Source organism: Meriones unguiculatus, chromosome X (assembly GCF_030254825.1).
Source record: "Meriones unguiculatus strain TT.TT164.6M chromosome X, Bangor_MerUng_6.1, whole genome shotgun sequence".
Classification (NCBI taxonomy): Eukaryota; Metazoa; Chordata; class Mammalia; order Rodentia; family Muridae; genus Meriones; species Meriones unguiculatus.
Genome location: NC_083369.1, coordinates 92,444,240 through 92,465,386, shown reverse-complemented (window position 1 = coordinate 92,465,386; position 21,147 = coordinate 92,444,240). Strand labels below are relative to the sequence as shown.

At 37.2% G+C, this 21,147-nt stretch overlaps 1 protein-coding gene across 1 annotated transcript in view; it reads right to left on the bottom strand.

Moving 5' to 3' along the window:
- The window catches only part of Otc (ornithine transcarbamylase), a 75,496-nt gene that overhangs the window by 7,769 nt on the left and 46,580 nt on the right, over positions 1–21,147 (bottom strand). Inside the window, exons 5-9 of the mRNA XM_060374798.1 lie at positions 19,277–19,430; positions 17,646–17,768; positions 11,960–12,013; positions 11,716–11,865; positions 7,570–7,707 (exon numbers count right to left, since the gene is read on the bottom strand). Coding sequence (XP_060230781.1) covers positions 7,570–7,707; positions 11,716–11,865; positions 11,960–12,013; positions 17,646–17,768; positions 19,277–19,430 — 619 coding nt within the window. The remainder of the gene's footprint in view (positions 1–7,569; positions 7,708–11,715; positions 11,866–11,959; positions 12,014–17,645; positions 17,769–19,276; positions 19,431–21,147) is intronic.

Genomic DNA, 21,147 nt, shown 5'->3' with positions numbered 1-21,147 from the left:
TAATGAAATTTGCAGGCAAATGGTGGGATCTAGAAAAGATCATCCTGAGTGAGGTATCCCAGAAGCAGAAAGACACAAATGGTATATACTCACTTATAAGTATATTATTATATATAATATATCATTATATTTGTAATATATTTATACAAATATATATTATAATATATTTATTAATATATATAATATATAAGTATTATATTAGACATATAATGCAGGATAATCATACTAAAATCTGTACACCTAAAGAAGCTAAACATGAAGGAAGACCCTGGGTAAGATGCTCAGTTCTCATTCAGAAAGGCAAACGGGATTGACATTGGAAGAAGTTGAAAACAAGAAACAATATAGGAGCCTACACCAGAGGCCCTCTGAAAGACTACCCAGCAGGGTATTAAAGAAGATGCTGAGACTGATAGCCAAACTTTGGGCAGAATGAAGGGAATCTTATGCAATCAAGGGGAGATAGAAAGACCTGGAAAGGACAGGAGCTCCACAAGGAGAGCAACAGAATCAAAAATATCTGAGCCCAGGGGTCTTTTCTGAGACTGATACTCCAACCAAGTACCATGCATGGAGATAACCTAGAACCCCTGCACAGATATAGCCCATAGCATCTCAGTCTCCAAGTGGGTTCCCTAGTAAAGGGAAGAGGGACTGTCTATGACATGAACTCAGTGGCTGGCTCTTTGATCACCTCCCCCGGAGCAGAAGGGCAGCCTTACCAGGCCACAGAGGAAGACAATGCAGTCAGTTCTGATGAGACCTGATAGGCTAGGGTTAGAGGGAAGGGGAGGAGGACCTACCCTATCAGTGGAACATGGAAGGGGCATGGTTGGACAAGAGGGAAGAAGGGTGGATTACTGTATTAGGCCGCAAAAGCACTGTGTTTTCACCCACTGCAGACAGTTGTACCGAACAACACTACTCTAGGGAATGATTTCCTACTATACAGCTTCATTTAAAATCAGGATACAAGGAAGAAAGACACTATCTGGCTTCCACATCTAAGATGAATGCAGTGAGTATTACAATGTATATCACTCCCAGAATGTAGAACCTGTTCCTAACCTGTGTAAAGTCTTCCAAGGAAAACTGTGCTTTTTTAGTTCCTTTGTAAGGCCTCCATATTATGTTCCCACAGGTGCATTCCCAACAGTCTTGTGAACACAGCATTCTCTACACACTGCACAGGTCTTTAGATGCTTTGGTTTAAAAATAGAAACAAAAGGCACCCTTTCCTCAGCAGAAAGTTTGATTTTTGTATTTTTCTGTGATTGGTAAAAAGTCAATACTTACAAAATTCCTGGTAGAGTTTTTTTTTTTTTTCCTCTGTGTCTACATTTTTTTAACCCATGGTACTAAAATAACTTAAAGAGACTCTTTAAAAATTCTATACTTCAGCCAAGTGGTGGTGGCACAGGCCTTTAATCCCAGCACTCAGGAGGCACAGGCAAGCTGATGTCTGAGTTTGAGGCCAACCTGGCCTACAGAGTGAGTACCAGGATAGTCAGAGCTACACAGAGAAACACTGTCTCAAAAAAATTCTGTACTTAAAAGCACTGTTATCTGGATGGTCCATAAATATGTAACACCTTTGTAAATACAATTCACAATACTCAGATTCATCCACTCCTCTCCAAGCTAGAATTTGCCATTTAAAATACAGTATACCTAGTTAATTTGCAATTTCCAATAAACTATAGAAATTTTAATATAAGTATATTCCACACACTATTTAGAACATACTTATAGTTAAAATGCATCATTTAGATGACATCTCTATGTAAGTGTAATTTTTAATTTTACTGTTTCTGGCAACACTGTCCATTTCTAAGTTTTTGTTTTGTTTCGTTTTGTTTTGTGAAAATAAACTTGACATGTTGTATAATTATGAGCAATAAAACCCAAGATGCTGACCTGTAAACCCCCACAAGAGCCTAAATAGTTTAATTTATTAAATGTTTTTTTATCCTAGAATGTCCTCCCGGGGTCTTTTTTTATGAATGTCCTACTTTACCAAGGTCTCCATAGGCTATTCACTCTCCAGCATCCTTTTAACCACTTTAAAATTTTATCGTCTAAAAGCAACACCCAGTATATTTGTTTACTTGTCCTTACACTGAAATGAAAGAGAATGATCATTCTTAAGTACAATGGCCTTGTCTGTGATGTTCTGAAACTATGCCTAGAAGAATGTTTGCAACATGCCCTAAATATGTGTTTTATAAATTTTAATTATCTATGTGTATCTATGTGACTCCTGGATAAGTAGAACAATTGTAGGATATTGTCAATTTAGAGGATACCACACACAAAAGAATCACAGTGGTTCTGAATCTAAAGGTCATTTGGAACAAGCACAGAATAATTTTATTGCCTATAAAACAGGAATGCAGTCTAGATGACCTCCAAGGTCTCACCTTGGTTGGAAATATTCTGCACTTAGAAATTGTAAGAGACTACGTGAGGGTTTCATATTATTCTTTCATGTTTTCATTTTAAATTCCTCAGGGCCTGGCAGAGAATATGGAAACATTTAGAAGCACAAATCATGTGGCTAAAGTGAACTGAACTTTAAGGGACCTCCAAATTATCCAGCACAGGCACAATGAGTCCAGCCATCTACTGCCACTTTTTCAGTGTTCATGTCAAGAATATTAATCTGTTTTGCCCCTCTTTCTGTTCTACACCAAAGACAGACTCACAAAGTAGCCTATTGATGACACCAGTGACCCAGTTAAAATCAACCCTCATTTGTAATCTATGACTCAGTGTGCTAATTTTACGGGTGAGAAGATTGGGACAATTTATCCAAGACGACACAGATGGTTGGTATTGAAGCAGTTTGGTAGAAGGTGTTGCTTCACAGCCAGTTCAGCATTCTTAGACTCTCTATATTCATTTTAACATGGCCCTACCTTCTAGAGTTTATTAAGATAAATCTTTTTCTAATGAGAGTATTCCCTAGCAATGGTGATGGTGAGACAACATAAGATCTAGAAGGATATCATGGGCTAGAAAAGTTCACTGTGTGGAAAGTATATTTCTGTAAACATTTTAACCACAACAATACATTATACAGTTAAGTTTGAAAGTAAAAAGAACTTAAACATGTTGTGTAATATGCTTAAAAAATTCAGAAATAGACCATCTCCATATTTGAAATTTTAGATTTTGTTTTCTATTGCTCTAGCTTGTTTATTTAGTTTTTAATTTTAAGTTTTTACATTAATTACATTTTATTCACTTTGTATCCCAGCTGTAGCACCCTCCCTCATTCCCTCCCAATCCCACTCTCACTTCCACATCTGCTCCCATGCCCCTCTCTAAGTCCACTGATAAGGGGGGTCCTCCTCCCCCTCCATCTGATCCTGGCTTATCAGGTCTCATCAAGACTGGCTGCAATGTCCTCCTCTGGGGCCTGGCAAGGCTGCTCCTCCTCCCTCAGGGGTGGGTAGGTCAAAAAGCCAGCCACTGAGTTCATATCATAGACAGGCCCTGTTCCCCTTAATATGGTACCCATTTTGAGAATGAGCTGCCATGGGCTACATCTGAGCAGGTGTTCTATTTTATGTCCATGAATGGACCTTGGTTGGAGTATCAGTCTCAGAAAAGAACCCTGGGCTCCGATTTTTTGGTTCTCTTGCTCTCCTTGTGAAGTTCCTGCCCTCTCTAGGTCTTACTAATTCTCCCTTCTTTCATATGATTCCATGCACACTGCCTAAAGTTTGGTTATGAGTCTCAACATCTGCTTTGATATACTGCTAGGTAGAGTCTTTCAGAGGCCCTCTGTGGTAGGCTCCTGTCCTGTTTCCTGTTTTCTCTATCTTCTGATGTCCATCCCTTTTGCCTTTCTAAGTGAAGATTGATAATCTTACCCAGGGTCTTCCTTCATAATTAGCTTCTTTAGGTGTACAGATTTTAGTATGTTAATCCTATATTATATGTCTAATATCCACTTATATGTGAGTATATACCATTTGTGTCTTTCTGCTTCTGGGATACCTCACTCACAATGATCTTTTCTAGATCCTACCATTTGCCTGCAAATTTCATGATTTCTTTGTTTTTAATTGCTGAGTAGTATTCCATTATATAAATGTTCCACTACTTCTGTATCCATTCCTCCACTGAGGGACATCTGGGTTGTTTTCAAGTTCTGGCTATCATGAATAAAGCTGCTACAAACATGGTTGAGCAAATGTCCTTGTTGTGCACTTGAGCATATTTTGAGCATATTGTTGAGCATATTTTGGATATATGCCTAGGAGTGGTATAGCTGTATCTCGAGGAAGTACTATTCCTAATTTTCTGAGAAAGCACCAGATTGATTTCCACAGTGGTTGTACAAGTTTACATTCCCATCAGCAATGGAAGGGGGTTCCCCTTTCTCCATATCCTCTCCAGCATATATTGTCACTTGAGTTTTTGATCTTAACCATTCTGATGGGTGTAAGATGAAATCTCAGGGTTGTTTTGATTTGCAGCTCCCTGTTGAATAAGGGAGCATTTCTTTAAGTGTTTCTTTGCCATTCAATATTCTTGTACAGAGAATTCTCTGTTTAGCTCCATACCCCATTTTTTAATTGGATTACTTGATTTGTTGCTTTTTAACTTCTTTAGTTCTTTATATATTCTAGATATTAGCCCTTTGTATCTCTTCAACACAGTGCTTGAAGTTCTAGCTAGAGCATTAAAAGAACTAAAGGAGATCAAGGGGATACAAATTGGAAAAGAAAAAGTAAAAGTATCACTATTTGCAGATGATATAATAGAATACATGAGCAACCCCAAAAATTCAACCAGAGAACTCCTTCAGCTGATAAATACCTTCAGCAAAGTGGCTGGATACAAAATTAACTAAAAAAAAAAAAAAAATCAGAAGCCTTCATGTATATCAAAGACAAAAGGGCCGAGAAAGAAATTAGGAAAACAACACCCTTCACAATAGCCACTAATAACATAAAGTCCCTTGGTGTGACTCTAACCAAGCAAGTGAAGACCTGTTTGAAAAAAACTTCATTTCTCTGAAGAAAGAAATTGATCAGAAGATGGAAAGATCTCCCATGCTCATGGATTGGTAGGATTAACATAGTGAAAATGGCCATCTTCCCAAAAGCAATCTACAGATTCAATGCAATTCCCATCAAAATACCAACACAATTCTTTACAGACCTTGAAAGAAAAATTCTCAACTTCATATGGAAAAACAAAAAACTCAGAATTTCCAAAACGATCCTGTACAACAACAGATCATCTGGAGGTATCTGCATCCCTAATCTCAAGCTGTACTACAGAGCAATAGTAATAAAACTGCTTGATATTAGCATAGAAACAGAATGGGAGATCAAAGGAACTGAATAGAACATCCAGAAATAAACCAACACAAAAATCAAGTATCTATACATACTTGATTTTTGACAAAGAAGCCCAAACCATTCAATGGAAAAATGACACCATCTTTAACAAATGGTGCTGATACAACTGGATGTCTACATGTAGAAAAATTCAAATAGATCCATATTTACCACCATGCACAAAACTGAAGTCCAAGTGGTCAAAGATATCAACATAAAACCAGACATACTAAATCGGTTAGAGGAAAAAGTAGAGAAGAGCCTAGAACTCACTGGCACAGGAGATTTTAGATTTTTTAAAGCTTTTCCCCTAGTATTTCTACAACCTTCTGAAAAGATTTACTTGGATCATTTTCGGAGCTCCAGTTGCACTCTAGGAAAAAAAATAGAGTGTGAGGGGAAATTTTACTGTCTTTTCCTAAGGTGAATGTTGGAGAGTTTTCATTTTCTAATTTCCTCATCTAGATCTTTAATACTCAAAAATATGGTCAAAAAGACAATAGCACTTGAATTATCTAGGTTCTCATTAGAAATGTTAACTCTCAAGCCCCATCACAGAGCTAGTAAATCTACGCTCTCACTTAACAAAAAAAAAAAAAGAAAAAAAAAGAAAAGAAATAAACACTAAATCCTCCTAGACTAGCCTAGATAACAAAGCAATTCCAGTTTTAGCCAAAATTAGTGTCCTGCTGCTTACTATATCAGATCAAACCCTGAAGAAAATAATTATGATGCTATGATAATATTGATAATGCATTAGGCACTATACCAAAATGTTCATGTATTATTTAATGTTTACAATGATCCTATTCTCACTGATGTATAAATAAATAATTATTACATAGTCCTACCCAACTTACTTTACTATGTTGATTAGAAGCTAATACTGTATTTCCCAGACTTCTGTGAAGTACAGGAATGGTCATAAGTTACATCTACTGAAGACTTGGATATACAAGTCTTCGATATACAACATGCAATGGAAACCATTCTCTTAAAGATTGAATCTTGTGTTCCATTATGAGGTTGAAGTGTCTGTTTCAGCTAGTACATCTGATTTCAGTGGCTCTAGATACCAGACTGTGGGTGGTTGTAGTTGTAATTTTACTGGCTATAAAACATCCAGAGTGGGATGCTGTAATTTTCCTGCCTGTGATGTCCTTGCTATGTGATGTTCCATAATGATTCCCTATATCCCGTCTCCCAAGATATTTTTAGTGTCTGTTAATGAACCTCTTTCCATATATTCACCTAGAATGGAGTCTGTTGTTGCCATTGAGACTCTGCTAGTGCAATAATTGAGATCAGCTAAATCCCTTTAAAAAATGGAAAGGCTAACTTATAGCATGTGTATATTCCATTTTCCATGGACATTTCCCAGTGGATATTGCAAAGCAGTCTCAAGGTTACAAATTCTCAGTATATCAGTGATAATGATGACCAATGGCTTCAGCTGAAAGGAGCTAATAACGTGTAAAATAGGTTTGCCATGAATTTTATAAATGTTCTATACTTATAAACAAATGTATCCACATGGCCAAACTCAGAGAACTAAACTTATTTGGTTACAGCATCAATAAAAGAATAAAAAAGGAAAAGAGGAGAAGAAGGAAGTGATATTTTTTTGAATGACCGTTTTACACCAGGCACTGAATGAGGAGCATCAGTGAACACATAGAGATTAAAAACTGAGAGCTCTATACACATAATAGTTGGCAGATAATAGTAACTACTTCTTATCGCAGTACAAATTTTGATTAAAGTAGATAAATTTGGAAGGGGATCAATTTTACTTCATTAAAGTATACCATGCATGCATGCTAATAAGAAACACTGGTTTGTGAACTTTTTGAACAAAAATAAACATCAAACTGACAAAATGGCTCAGCAGGTATATACAACTTTCCCCCAAATCTGAAGACCTGAGATTGACCCCCCAGGACCCACATGGTGAAAGTCAAGAACTGACTCCTGCAAAAACCTCCTACCTCCAATTACACACCTTGTTAAGTGCATGCCACCCCTCCCTGAACACTCAAAAATAATTAAGTAAAATAGAATTTAAAATTAAAAATAGATGTCATAAGAGCAATCAGTAGAGTTAGATAAACTTGGATACTTATTCCTTACCCCAAAGTATGAATTGTCAAGTTGGAAGCACAATTAGAGATGTTTCACCATTCCACCCCCACTGCCCATCCTTCTTCTTTACCATGATTGTCCACTTTCTATTTTCTGCCTCTGGGAACACTAAGGACCGTGGAGAATAAAACACCTCATCATCCACTTCTTCTGGCTTTCTAGGCAAGCAGTGTAAAAATGTCCAGTCAGATGCAGCAACTTTAGCTGTCTAAAGAGATGGGGATAAGATCACATTTTGAGTATTAACTCTTGTATGTGGCAGTCATGTATATCTTCTTCAGTAATTAATAACACATTTGTCCTGGCATAATGTATCACTATAAGGTAAAGGGGTAGAGGGAAGTTTTTAGTTGAAGATACCAAGGATAATGCATTAGTTCCTTCAAACTATAATATTTTATAGTCACTCATTTAAATTTGGGAGATCATCACTACAAATTAAACCAGTTATTCACTTTTCTGGTATTCTGTCTAGTGGGGCAATGAAAGTTTTAGTAAAGAACTCTCCTGACATGTAGTTGATAGCAAAAGTTGCCAATATACAAAGAAGTTACTTTGATACAATGGTACTCTATTTTGAGCTTTTTTCAAATTATGAGTTTTAGCATTTGAAGCATACCTTGTCAGAAATTAAAATAATTTTGCAGAAAGCAGTGAGGTAGGAGTACATTAAAAAGGATTCAGAGCACTCAGCACTAGTTATTTTCTTCCAAATGAAAATGTGCCAGCTCTCAATTTTCACCCGCAGTTAAATCCCAAAAGTAACATTCCCCATCCATTTCCATTTTTCACATTCAGATTTAAAACTACATTGCCTCATACTTTTTAACCTCAAAATTACTGCCTTTGTACTGAAATTTTATTTCACATCTAAGTTGAGAATAATTGAGCTCCTAAAGTACTGGCAAATGAGATGGAAAGGAGGTAGCATTTATACCTGTCAAATGTCAGTAAAATTATTATTCTTCAAGCCTGCAGTACCAGAACCAGAAAATCACCCAAGGCACGCATGAGGCAACCCATAGGTAAGTTAAAATAGCTTCACCAAATATTTGAAACATATATGACAAAAAGATTAGCCATGTTGTATAAAAAGCTCCACAACCAGTGATGGACGGGGGATAGGGACTGTCTCTGACATAAACTGATTGGCCTGATCTTTAGTTACCTCCACCTGAGAGGGAAGCAGTGTTACCAGGCCACAGAAGAAGACAATGCAGCCACTCCTGATGAGACCTAATTGACTAGGATCAGAAGGAAGGAAAAGAAGACCTCCCCTATCAGTGGACTTGGGGAGGGGCATGCATGCAGAGAGTGGAGGAAGGGAGGAATTGGGATAGGAGGAGGGAGGGAACCACAGGGGGATACAAAGTGAATACAGTGTAATTAATAAAGAATAAAAAAAGAAAGTAAAGATATGATAGCAAATTAAGGACATAGACATGGAATGACCAATAAATATGAAAAATGCTTAACATAATAAGAAATAAGGCAAATTTTAGAAATCACAGGATACTATTTTCTTTCCAATTTGCAAGATGTAAATGTAAATAACAAAGAACAAAGTGTATGTGGAGAAAGAACAATAATTTACTTCTGCAAGGGTTTAAACTATTCATCCTGTTTAGATGAACCATCACTGTATTTTTAAAAGCATATAACACATCACAGAAAATTTCTTCCTTTAGAAACTTACTTTCTAGTAACACTTGACAAAGAAATATGGATAAGGTGTTCATTGTAGAATTGTTTGAAATTAATATTTTAAATACATAAATGAATATATCAATAACAATTATTGTGCGGAAATTACAATTCACTTGTACTTTGGAATTTTATGTGCAATACTGCAATGAATAAAAAACCTGTGACAATGAGTTGTGGCTAGTAGCAAGTGTCTGTGGTACTTTTCTCCATCTAGATGTTGGGAATAAGTTCACTTTGTGGAAATGGAATCATCTTTATATTTACCTTTTGTGAATTTTTGTTTACATGCATGTCATTCAATAATAACACTAACAACAACAACAATAATAACAATTTCATTTAAAAATATGCAGGGTTGGGCTGGAGAAATGGCTCAGAGGTTAAGAGCACTGGCTGCTCTTCCAGAGGTCCTGAGTTCAATTCCCAGCAACCACATGATGGCTCCCAACCACCTATAATGAGATTTGATGCCCTCTTCTGGAATGCAGGCATACATGCAGGCAGAACACTGTATACATATCAAGAAATAAATCTTAAAAAAAGTGCAGGGTCATCAGTTGAGAGCACTGGCTGCTCTTCCAGAGGTCCTGAGTTCAATTCCCAGCAACCACATGATGGCTCCCAACCACCTATAATGAGATTTGATGCCCTCTTCTGGAATGCAGGCATACATGCAGGCAGAACACTGTATACATATCAAGAAATAAATCTTAAAAAAAGTGCAGGGTCATCAGTTGAGAGCACTGGCTGCTCTTCCAGAGGTCCTGAGTTCAATTCCCAGCAACCACATGATGGCTCCCAACCACCTGTAATGAGATTTGATGCCCTCTTCTGGAATGCAGGCATACATGCAGGCAGAACACTGTATACATATCAAGAAATAAATCTTAAAAAAAGTGCAGGGTCATCAGTTGAGAGCACTGCTGCTCTGCCAGAGGACCTGGGTTTGATTTCTAGCACCCACAGGGTGGTGCACAACTATCTGTAACTCCAGTTCAAGGAGATCCAATGCTCTTTTGTGGCTTCCATGGGAACTGCATGTAAGCAATGCACAGGTATACATGGAGGCAAAACACCCATACACATAAAATAAAAAGTAAAGTAAAACACTTTTAAAAACTGAAAATATAATTGAAAATGACTAAGTCTGTACATTCACCAAACAGTAGAGTTGTTCTGTTTATCTTTAATTATCTGTACGTTGAAGAATATTGAGGTTAACTTATATTATTCAATTCAACATTAATTACAAATAGTTACAAAAAAAAATAAATAAATAAAAAAATAAAAAATAAAAAAAAACTGAAAATATCTAAATGAATTAATTTAAAAAAAATCTAAGTTTTGTCAAGAAGGAAAAAAAAAAAAAAACAAACAAGTGAGAATATATCTAAACTACCCTGTATCAAAAAATCAAACAAACATTTGTAGGTGAATAGGCAAATACATGTAAATGTGAAAAAATATGAAAGGAACCACATTATATTGTTAAATAGTAGTTAGCTATGGAAACAGTCACTGTTGAGAGAAAGGGAGACAGAAAATAAATAAACATGTTTTTATATCTTGATATAAAGGGGGAAATTTTTTTGCGTTGTTTTTCAAACTTTGGTATGTAATAAAAAGAAAATTATTTGTTACTTTATTCATATTTTTTGTGCTTTTGTGTAATCACTGTCTCCACCGCAATGTACTCCTGTTGTTTGGGATATGCTTTCAACAGAGGTTCTCAAAGTGTGGCCCTCAAGTAGCAGAATTTCATTATGTGGGAATCAGATAGAACGCAAATTTTTACATGCAAGACCCACTGAATCAGAAGCCCTGGGGTTGGGGCCTTCCAGCTGAGGATAAGAATACACAAAGGCCATTCAGATGATTGCTTAAGATTGAAGCATAGAGTGGGTGTGGTAGAGTTCGTTACCTAACTTTCTCTAGGCCCTGGGCTCCATGCCAGTGTTCAACATTGCAGACAACAACAACAAAAAGGCAAGGGAAGGAAAGGAGGCAAGCAGGAAGAAAAATTTGATATGCAGCTTTTCTAATATTCCTGGAAGACATTAGATTAAACGGAATTCCCCTAGGACAGTTTGCAAAGCTATCATTGGTTTAAGAGTGATTAGAAAATAAAAGCAAGGCACGCAAGCACATGCAAGCACATGGCAAGCACAGTTATGGAGCTTTTCTTATGGGAGAAATCTTAAGGAATTGCAAGCATCAGAAGTAACCTGATGTCTCTGCACTTATACAAAGTAAAGCATTTTGGGACTTCTGTTGTTGTTAGAGGGGGGAATGCGTACTCCACAGCACAGGCTTTAGATTTCTTTGTCATAATTTTTTTTTTCCAAAGAATATTGGCAATCTTTAGGAGGTGAGAGATCTTGTTGGGTTGCAGTGTGTCTTTAATACAGTATAAAAGGTCAGTCGACTGTCTCAAAGTGAGTGGGTGATGAGGCAGTTCTAGTCTTTATGAGTTCAATTAGTGAACCTTCAGAGAAGCATCAATTTGTACCTTCATTGTAACCTGGTAACCTTGGAAAGCCTGAAGACGCTTTTGCTTCTCCTCCTCTTGTCCCATGCTTATCCAAGTGTCTGTAATTAAAACATTGCTTCCACGGGCTGCTTCCAATGGATCATTTGTCATTGAGAACTTGGTACCATTCTAGCACAGAGAAGTTTGCTGATTAGAAAAAATAAAAATAAAAACTTCAAAGGACAGACAAAGGCAATTTGAACATTACAAATAAAGAGCATACCTCCTTGGCATACTGCTCTGCCTGCTTGATCATGTTAGGATCTGGCTCATAACCCTGCAAGAAGAAAATTGAGCTGTTATTTAGGTAATTAGAGAATTTAATTATAAATGGTACTATTTAATAGCTCTTATATCTAATACATATCTAATGTGTCTTAAAACAAAACAAAAGAAAGCCTAAAATAGTCTTTCTATTTTCTTTTAAAAGATATAACTTATCCATGGTCAGTAGAGCATACTGAAGCTGTCATGGTGTCCTTTGAACTAACTACCTCAGTCTTCCTCAGTCATAAAGGCAAATACAGAGCATGGTACTTTCTACCTCTCTTTGATAGACCTCTCCTTGACGTTTTAATGGCATAAGAGGGCTATACACATAACTGTATATGTGGCCTAATGCATTTTTATCTGTGCTTTGCGCACACAGCTTCATTTTTGTGTAACATGCTTCCCCACCTCGCTCTTTCCATGGACAAGTTTTTGACGTCTTTGTTTGAATGACCACTCTACAGAAAAGCACTCTGGGACCTCTCCAGCTAAATACCAATGGGCTTCTGTCTTATTCTTTTCCAAGAGAGGAGGACTTGCTGTGAAATGTCATTTATTATTGTTTTTAGAATGGTTTGGAAAAGTAAGTAAGGTACCTATAAAGAGGTGCGCATTCTTAGGATTAAATGATTTTGCATCCTGGGAGTCTTGTTTACTCACCCTAGTCCCAGCTCTAGTGGATATTCTGCAGGCAGCTAAATTAGCTAAAGCTATTCCCAAGTCATCATGCCATCATGAGCCTTCTCCACTCATTATTCTATTTTGTAGACAACAGTGTGACTTGGTTAGTACTTGCTTCTTATGTCAAAGCTGATTAAGTGCCTCAAGTCTTTCTGCCTAAAATACATCTCTCCTGCTTTTGTCTCCTTTAATTCTTCTCAATATACTGCCACAAGAAAGTCAATCTTCTTGTCCCTGTACATATTTTGCCATTTTCTACCATCCCAGCCTTTCACCCTTGAATATCTCCTCTTGGGTGTCTTTATCTGAACATGAACTCTAGCCTCACTTCCATATGGCATTCATGTCAGTTCAAACCCCATGATTATGCACACCCCCTCCATTTTGTATGGATTTCTGCTGAATGTTGTGATATTTCCTCCACACCTGCATTGTCATGAATAATCATGATTAAAAGGACTTACTCCTCTATGTTGCTATGGTGGTACCAGAGAGAAGGTGGTCTTTATCTGTCTACTACCTTTGGACGCTGCCTCAGCTATAAAAGGTCACCTCACTCACTCACACAAGCATACCCTTCCAGGTCCCCATATATTCAAGGAGTGATTGATAGGAATATAGGAAAACCAGACCCTCTCTTCCCAAGCCCACACAGATCCAAATTTTTAAAAAATGTTCTGTAGGTCAACTGAGAATGTGGGTTGGGTCCAAGTCATAGCTTAATTCTCCCTCCCCATATTCCTGCTTCCTTACCTTGCTCTTTCTCACTGCCATTGATTTCAAGTGCACACTGCCATGGGCATCTTATATATCCCACACACTAAAATCTACTTTCCAAGAAGTTCAGTTGGTAACAGGCAAGCCCATGCACATTCATCTGAAATCTGGCTTCTTTAAACATACTTGTCTACCACAGTTCTTCCCCCCTCACCAAATTCTGGAGGAAAGAAACTGCAGAGATATTGATTATGACAGCTGCAGAGTTTTAAAGCAAGTGTTGCTATGCTCAAACTGCCAAAAGATCTTGGAGCCTGGTTTATGGGGGTGGGGGTTGGGGAAAGTAATTAATACAGGTTTGTAAATTTGGTAACTAATGCTGTGAACATTCGTACAGGTGAATATAATAAAGAGACTTGGATATTACACCAGGTGCCTACTGCCCTGAAAATGTACTCCTCCCTTCAGAAAAGAGCATTTGAACTCTCTACCAATAATTATTCTTAGAGAAGGAATCAATAAGTCCTTAGAGAACCAGAACTTGGAAATTAGAAAATCACCCAACCTTGCACACTCTGAACCATGACTTAGAGTGCAGAGAGGGATTCTTCACTCAGATCTCAGTTTTCAATGCTAAATCACTCATTGGCTTTTACGTAAATCTTAAAACCATATGAGAAAGGTGATTAACAAAACAGTCTAAATATTTACTTAGAACACTGTTAAAATCATCACCATCCATGGCTTATGGAACACTGTTGCAAAATAATGGACAGAATAATAATTTCTTTTGAACATGTAAGTTATTCTTGGTTCAGGCATGAGGAAATGGATTACTTATGACTTTGGGAGTTGTCCAGTGTTTCTTAAATTTTCAATTAATCTAGCTTTATCTTTAAGGGAAATAGTTCTATTAAGAAGTGAAGACTTACAAATTAATGACCAACTGCAACTTCTGCACTATCAGACTTTGCAGCAGGTTTGTTTGTTTGTTCTTCAATGCAAAAACAAAAGCAAAAACCTTGCTCTCACCAGGATTTAAGTGGATTTTGGTGTACTTTTTCATTTAAATGAGTGTCCATAGAAGAATAATACTGAAATTACTCTATTGTGTTGGAAATTTTCTTTCAATGTGAATAAGACATTTTTGACATGCAGTAAAATGTTTAAACTGTATATTTCTTCAACAGAATGGAGCCATTTCAAAGTCAGCTTATAGCAGAGAACAATTATTGTCCATGCACATTTTATCTGTGAAAGCAAACGCAGTCATATTTTGCCTTAATATGCCTGAAGGACAATGGGCAAAGTGGAGTGGTAAGTTCTCTGGCGCCTACAAGGAGAAGAGCAGCCTGCTACCCTGCTAGTGGCTTTCTGAAAAGACAAAGAGCTGCAAGTTCTGCATTAGTAAGACATTTCTGTGGCCTGTTGTATCCCAAACACGTTATTGAAATCATGTTCTCTCGTGTTCCACACTCTAGTGAGAGTGTGCTCAAATATGCCACACCTAAGCTTTTGTTTCAGTGCATGGTAAATGAGAGGAGGAGGAGGATTTGTTGTAGGGGTCAACTCTCCACTCCCTAAAATTTTGCTTTAATAGGAGAGCTTCCAGAGCATATTATTATTGCATGTGCATGGCATTTGTTCTATAGCATGGCAGAGGCGTTTGGGAAAATAATGTCCTTTAAAAAGTCAGGGCAAGATACCTGATAAAACAAGGTCAGATGAAAGGGGAGGAGGTCCTCCCCAATCAGTGGCCTTGGAAAGGGGCAGGGAGGAGATGAGGGAGGGAGGGTTTGGGAGGGAATGAAGGAGCGGGATACAGTTGGGATACAGAGTTAATAAAATGTAACTAATAATAAAAAAAATAAAAAAAAGTCATGGCATAATTCAGTGGCAAAGTACTTAGGTAGAATATATGAGGCCCTGGCTTTGATGCCACTGCATTACACAACACACAAACACACACACAGGCAGGCACACTCATGCACTCAGACTACCCAATGGGAACCTCAGAATGTAGCTTTATTTGGAAATAGGGTCTTTGCATATGTAAGTACTTAAGATGAGGTCATGGTGAGTGGAAGTAGGCCTAAATTTAATAAGCCATTATTCTGAAGAACAGGGACATTTGCACATAGAGATATATGGACACAGAATAAGGGTGATGGAGGAAACACTTGGAGTAATTCAGGAAGGAGTCAATTAACAAATGGAATATGGCTGTGCCAACACCTAGATCTCAGACAACATGTTACTGTGCTTTTTGAGACACCCGGTTTGTACCAATTTGTTCTTGCCTAAGAAACTAAGTGAGAAGGATGCATTGACCTAAACTGACTCAGCTAGAACACCAGAGAACATGATTTTATTAACTTGTTTGGGCTACAACAGTCCACACAAATGTTTTACTAACACAGAACTTGCGGGGTTTTTTTTTTTTTTTTTGTTTGTTTGTTTGTTTGTTTTCAGAAGATCACTCTCTGGCTAACAGGCTGTTCTTTTCATTGTAGGTGTCAGAGAACTTGCCACTCCACTTTGCCCATTGTTCCTTAGCAGTAACTGGTCCAGAAGGATGAAAACTCACTCTTCTGACTCCAGGTCTGGACAACTCTGAAGCATACCTTACATTCAAGTGCTCATTTGTTGTAGCAAGTTAAGCTTTTCCTTTTTAGACTGGGCATGCCATAGCATTAGGGTGACCAAATTATCCCAGTTTTCCAAATGCTCTGAAAATTTTAGCATTGAATGCCTCTCATCTCCAGAAATACCCTAGGTCTACAGAAACCAGGATGTTTGACTCCTTGAATCTTCTCTTTCCTTTATCTCTTCCTACTAGTTCCTTGTGAGTCTCTTAGGTCCCTACCATGGACATGTTAGTAGGAAACTCAGCTGAAGACACTGATCAAGAGTCAGGTGGGTGAAGTGTGCATGAAATACTCAAGGACTGGATGATTATTATTCGAAAAATAAAGCAATTTATCTCCATGCTATAAATCACGTTCCTGACAGTTGGTAAAACAAACAAACAAACAAACAAACAAACAAAACCCATCTCAAATTCAAGAAGCAGAAGCACAGAGAAAAATTTTGAAGTCCCTTTATATCCATCTCAGAGTGAGCCATAGGTGTGACTATTGGAAAACAGCAGAGAGACACTAGCAGGGCACATGATCATTGTAAACAGTTTTCTCCTAATGTGATGGTCAATTCTCTTACCACAAATCAACACTTTGTTTCTGAAATAATGTCTACTTAGGGAAATTTTCCTTATTAAAAGACTACTGAAAGGACATCAGAAGCTAAATAAGAAACTTAATGGAGAGAAGAGAGTGGTAGGTCTGTGGTGTTTAAACTATTCTTGGCATATCCTTCAGGGTTGGTTTGTGCTTGATTCCCCCGTAGGGTTATTTCCTACCCATTCCAGGTTCTGTTTGTACTACAAGGGGCAAGGGTATCTTAACATAGGACTACTTCTAGGGGGATGTACATTTTTTATTTTAGTGTATATATTTATGCATGTATATTAGTATGTGGACTGAACATTTATGTGTTAAGAAACTCAAACTTTATACAAAGACTCTCCCCTGGTGAGGGAAACTCCCTTCTACTTCTAACCTGGAAGTTTCTAATTTTATGGAGGGATTGGCAACAACTGTTACCATTTACATTTTATGAGAATAATCAGGATAGAAAAGATGTAGGGGTAGTTTCCATAGGCACATGAGACTCAGATTTAAAAATCTAATGAGACCCTGGAGATGAGGTTTGAAATCTAAAGCTGTATGCCAGCAAATGTGTCCTTCACAGAGAACTGACATTTTTGTTTCTTTAATTATTTTTTAAATCAAATTGCTGTATTGAAGAGATTACAGCACCATTTCCATGCACTGAAGATTTTACATTGTCTGGTTTTCACTGCTTTCTTCAGGCTGTGTGGTGATAATGCACAAAGATGCCAGTCATCATAATGACCAGTATCAGGGCATTCAAAGGCATAATTCAGATGTGCTTTTATCACAGACACATAGAATAAAAGGCATCAGCCAAGACTAGTTTCCACTATAGAAATGAAAAATTGCACTCTTAGAAAGCCAGATACTTATTCAATAGAAGAGTTGGTAATAGAGCCTAAATTGTGTGGCCTCAGCTATGCTGTCCTTGGACAGAAGCTTTATTTCCACTGTGAAATAAACATCTGATTGACAGGGAAGTTATTTCAGGGCAGAGAGTTTCCCTACCTTTGGAGTAGCTGCTTGAAGGTGCATCCCGAATTTTGCAGCACTCATCATTATGGAGTGCAGGATGTTGTTCCCATCCCCTATCCAGCTGAGGGTAAGACCTTTGAGAGAGCCATAGTGTTCCTACAAAACAAGAGGGAAAGGGGATTAAATACGAGGTGGAAACCCACTTTTATGCAACAGTTACTAGAGTTAAGATTTCACCTTGAAATAAATGACTTATTGGAATAGACTATATTTTGCATTGTATTCAATAATATGAACACACAGTCACAAAACAGTACCTAAAGGGTTCTAATGTCTTAATCCAAGACATAGTACTGAGGCTTAGATTTTCATGAATTTTGACTCTGTCTTATCATTCAAGGATTGAACACTTTTATCCAGGTACAACCTTTGATGCTGAAGTTGAAACAAAAGAGACAGATAGCCACTACTTCCATATTATTGTATTCCCTGGTGTAAAGAAGTGGCTGGCATAATTCACAAGAAACAGCATGGCAGAGTGACTCTGAGAACATTGCCATCATCAAATGTCAAAAAACATTGCTGAGACTAATTTGTTAATGGACACAGTCATGTGTAAATTATAAAGGCATTCCTGGGAATTATAAATATACATATCATGGTAACAACTCTTTTGTAAGTTGCCAATCCCTCCATAAAATTAGAAACTTCAAGGTTAGAAGTAGAAGGGAGTTCCCCTCATCAGGGGAGAGTCTTTGTATAAAGTTTGAGTTTCTTAACACATAAATATTCGATCCACATAAAAGAATATATACATTATATATATATATATAAAAGAATATATACATAGCATATATATCTATAAAAGAATATATACATAGCATATATGTCTTCTTCACTCTGGGAGAAAAAATCCCATGACCCCCAGAATGAATAGCGGCCATCTTCACCTTGGATGCCTCTTCCTTTTATCTTTCTCTCCTGCATCAATTCTTTGTTTCTTTTTTCCGGTGCAGCGATATTCCCCTATGCATTGGTGACTGTTTTCACAACTCACACATCTTTGAGACAATATTTTATTTGGTATATTTTGGGAAAGGCTGCTAGAAGTTCTTGTAGAAACCAAATGTTCTGAAAACAATTGACATCTTGTGCCTCTGTATCTGTGGGTCAAGGGAGGGAGGACTGTTGCCTGTGTCATTAAATAAATGTCTTTGTTTTGAAAAAAAAAAAGAATATATGCATAGTAGGTTTCATTCTAAAACAATAAATAAATCTAAAGAAATTGTTTCATGACCTTAGAATTTAACAAAACTGCGCTGAAGATGGGACTCACTAGCAAAGAGCTTTTCAAGTATGTGTGAGGCCCAGGTTTCCATCCTCAGTACCACAAAAGAAAAAAAAAAGAGCAACAGAAAGCAAATTGATTGAAAGAATAGAAGATGTGTGATGGGCTAGAAGGGGTTGGAAACAGGCTTGAGAAGAAAGGGATCATATAGCTTCTTTAGAGCAATGTATTGTTTTCTAGATCTGTAGTATTCACACATGCATACTTTTAAAGATAGACATTTTACATAATAGCAATTAAGTAAATGGTTCCACTAAAAAGTTAGGAATATCTGTTGATTTTTTTTCTCTCCTGTAAAGCAAAGAAACACACCAACCTGTAGTGTGAGGTAATCAGCCAGGATCTGGATAGGATGATACAAGTCTGACAGTCCGTTGACAATTGGGATGGATGCTTCCTTAGCCAGGATGTCCAGATCTGACTGTTTATACACTCGAGCTAACACCGCATCTGTCATGCTAGATAACACACTGTGGAAAACCAAAAAGAGATATTCTAAGCAGGTTTTGCTTAATAACCCCTTCTTTAATTCAAGCTCCTTAAAGACATGAATAAGTGCTAATAAATTAAAATGAGTAGTACAATATACCTATGAATGTAACAGACTGGAAAGCTAACACTAAATACACAGTCATTTAATGTAAAAGAGAATTAGCCACACAAATTAACCCACAGAGGGGAAGTTTTCACTGTTTCCGTAAAATATAAAGCATCCATGTAGCAGTTATGGAAACATACACAAAATCTCTAGGGGATGGTAATTAAGGAAGAGTGGTATTTGCTTCTTGGTTGGTTTTTAATTTTCAAGGAGATGCGAATTTTGAGCTAAGACTGAAGACCAAAACTACCACATTGCTCATCATATCAGTATTAGCAGCTGCTCAGTATCTCAAATGCCACCCAGATTTACTGACACCTAATCTCCATTGTGACTCCAAGAAGCAAACTTGAACAGTAAAGTTGGAGGGTCTTACTAAAGAGGGAATTAAAGCTACCATATTTTTAAAATACCATTAATTCTCTGCTTAGAATCTTCACAAGGTAAGAAAAAAATGGAAGAATAAACACTGCTTCTGAGGTAAAAGCCTATAATGAATGGCTCAATTAAAAGAAAAAAGGCATCTCAAATACTCTGAGTATAGAATAATTCACCAGTAAATATTTCCCAGTAAAACTTCCCTCATTAGAGCAACCAGCTGCTCCATATATCTGATGATTTGTGATAAAGGTACTTTGCTGAGTAACAGAACTTTCTTCTGTTACTATGCAGATGCCTAGATGGCAAATATAGAGGATGACTTCTGAATTTCTTAGTGTTTCACATAATCTTCCAAAGTTTAAAAATCACTGTTCTAAGGCTCTAATAGTTATGTTAAAATAATTTTATATCTGCTTGCTTTTTGTGAGAATCATAATGGAAGTCTTCTTCCCAGTAGAATGCAAGTTTCTAACTCTACTGAAGAAAAGTAACTCAACGGAAGTAGACAACTCAGTAATATCTAAGTCACAGCCAGGTAAAAAGTGCATGTTTAAAGTGAATAAATTTTATGATAACTCCATAACTCCTCATAAGAGAGGTGCAGAAGTATGTTTCACTTTACATGAAATACTTTGAACGATTCAAAGTGTATGTAGATGCCTTCAAACCCAGTGGCTTTGCCTAGGTCCCACCTCCTGTATTTTCATCACCTTTCCATACATTAGCGACTCATGATTCATCAAAAAAATGTGTTAATCCAATGGTGATGCCAGAGCACACATGATCCAATCACTTCCTAAAAGTCCCACCTTGGAACATTTCTACAATACTAAGCCTTTAGCACTTGAACTGTGGGGGATTATGTCCAATCCAAACCATAACAACCCCTGTAGTGGAAGAATACCCAGGTAACATGGAGGAAGCATCTCTGATTGGAAGACTTATGTAGTTGAAGGTGAGAGAGGAAAACAGTCCTGGACATGGTCCTGGATTTGGAGCAGACAAGTACTATGTAATTTATCTCAGGAGGATTATGCTCTATTAAATTCTATGCACTGTCCAATCACAAAGAACCTGGAAGTTAATTCTTGTAGTCACACTACAAACTAGCCTTTAGAAAGCAAAATTAATGTATGCAGTGTTCAGCAGCTGAGCCATTTTGGAGAGGTATGAATGCACTCATGAAATGCCTGTTGACATATGCTCTA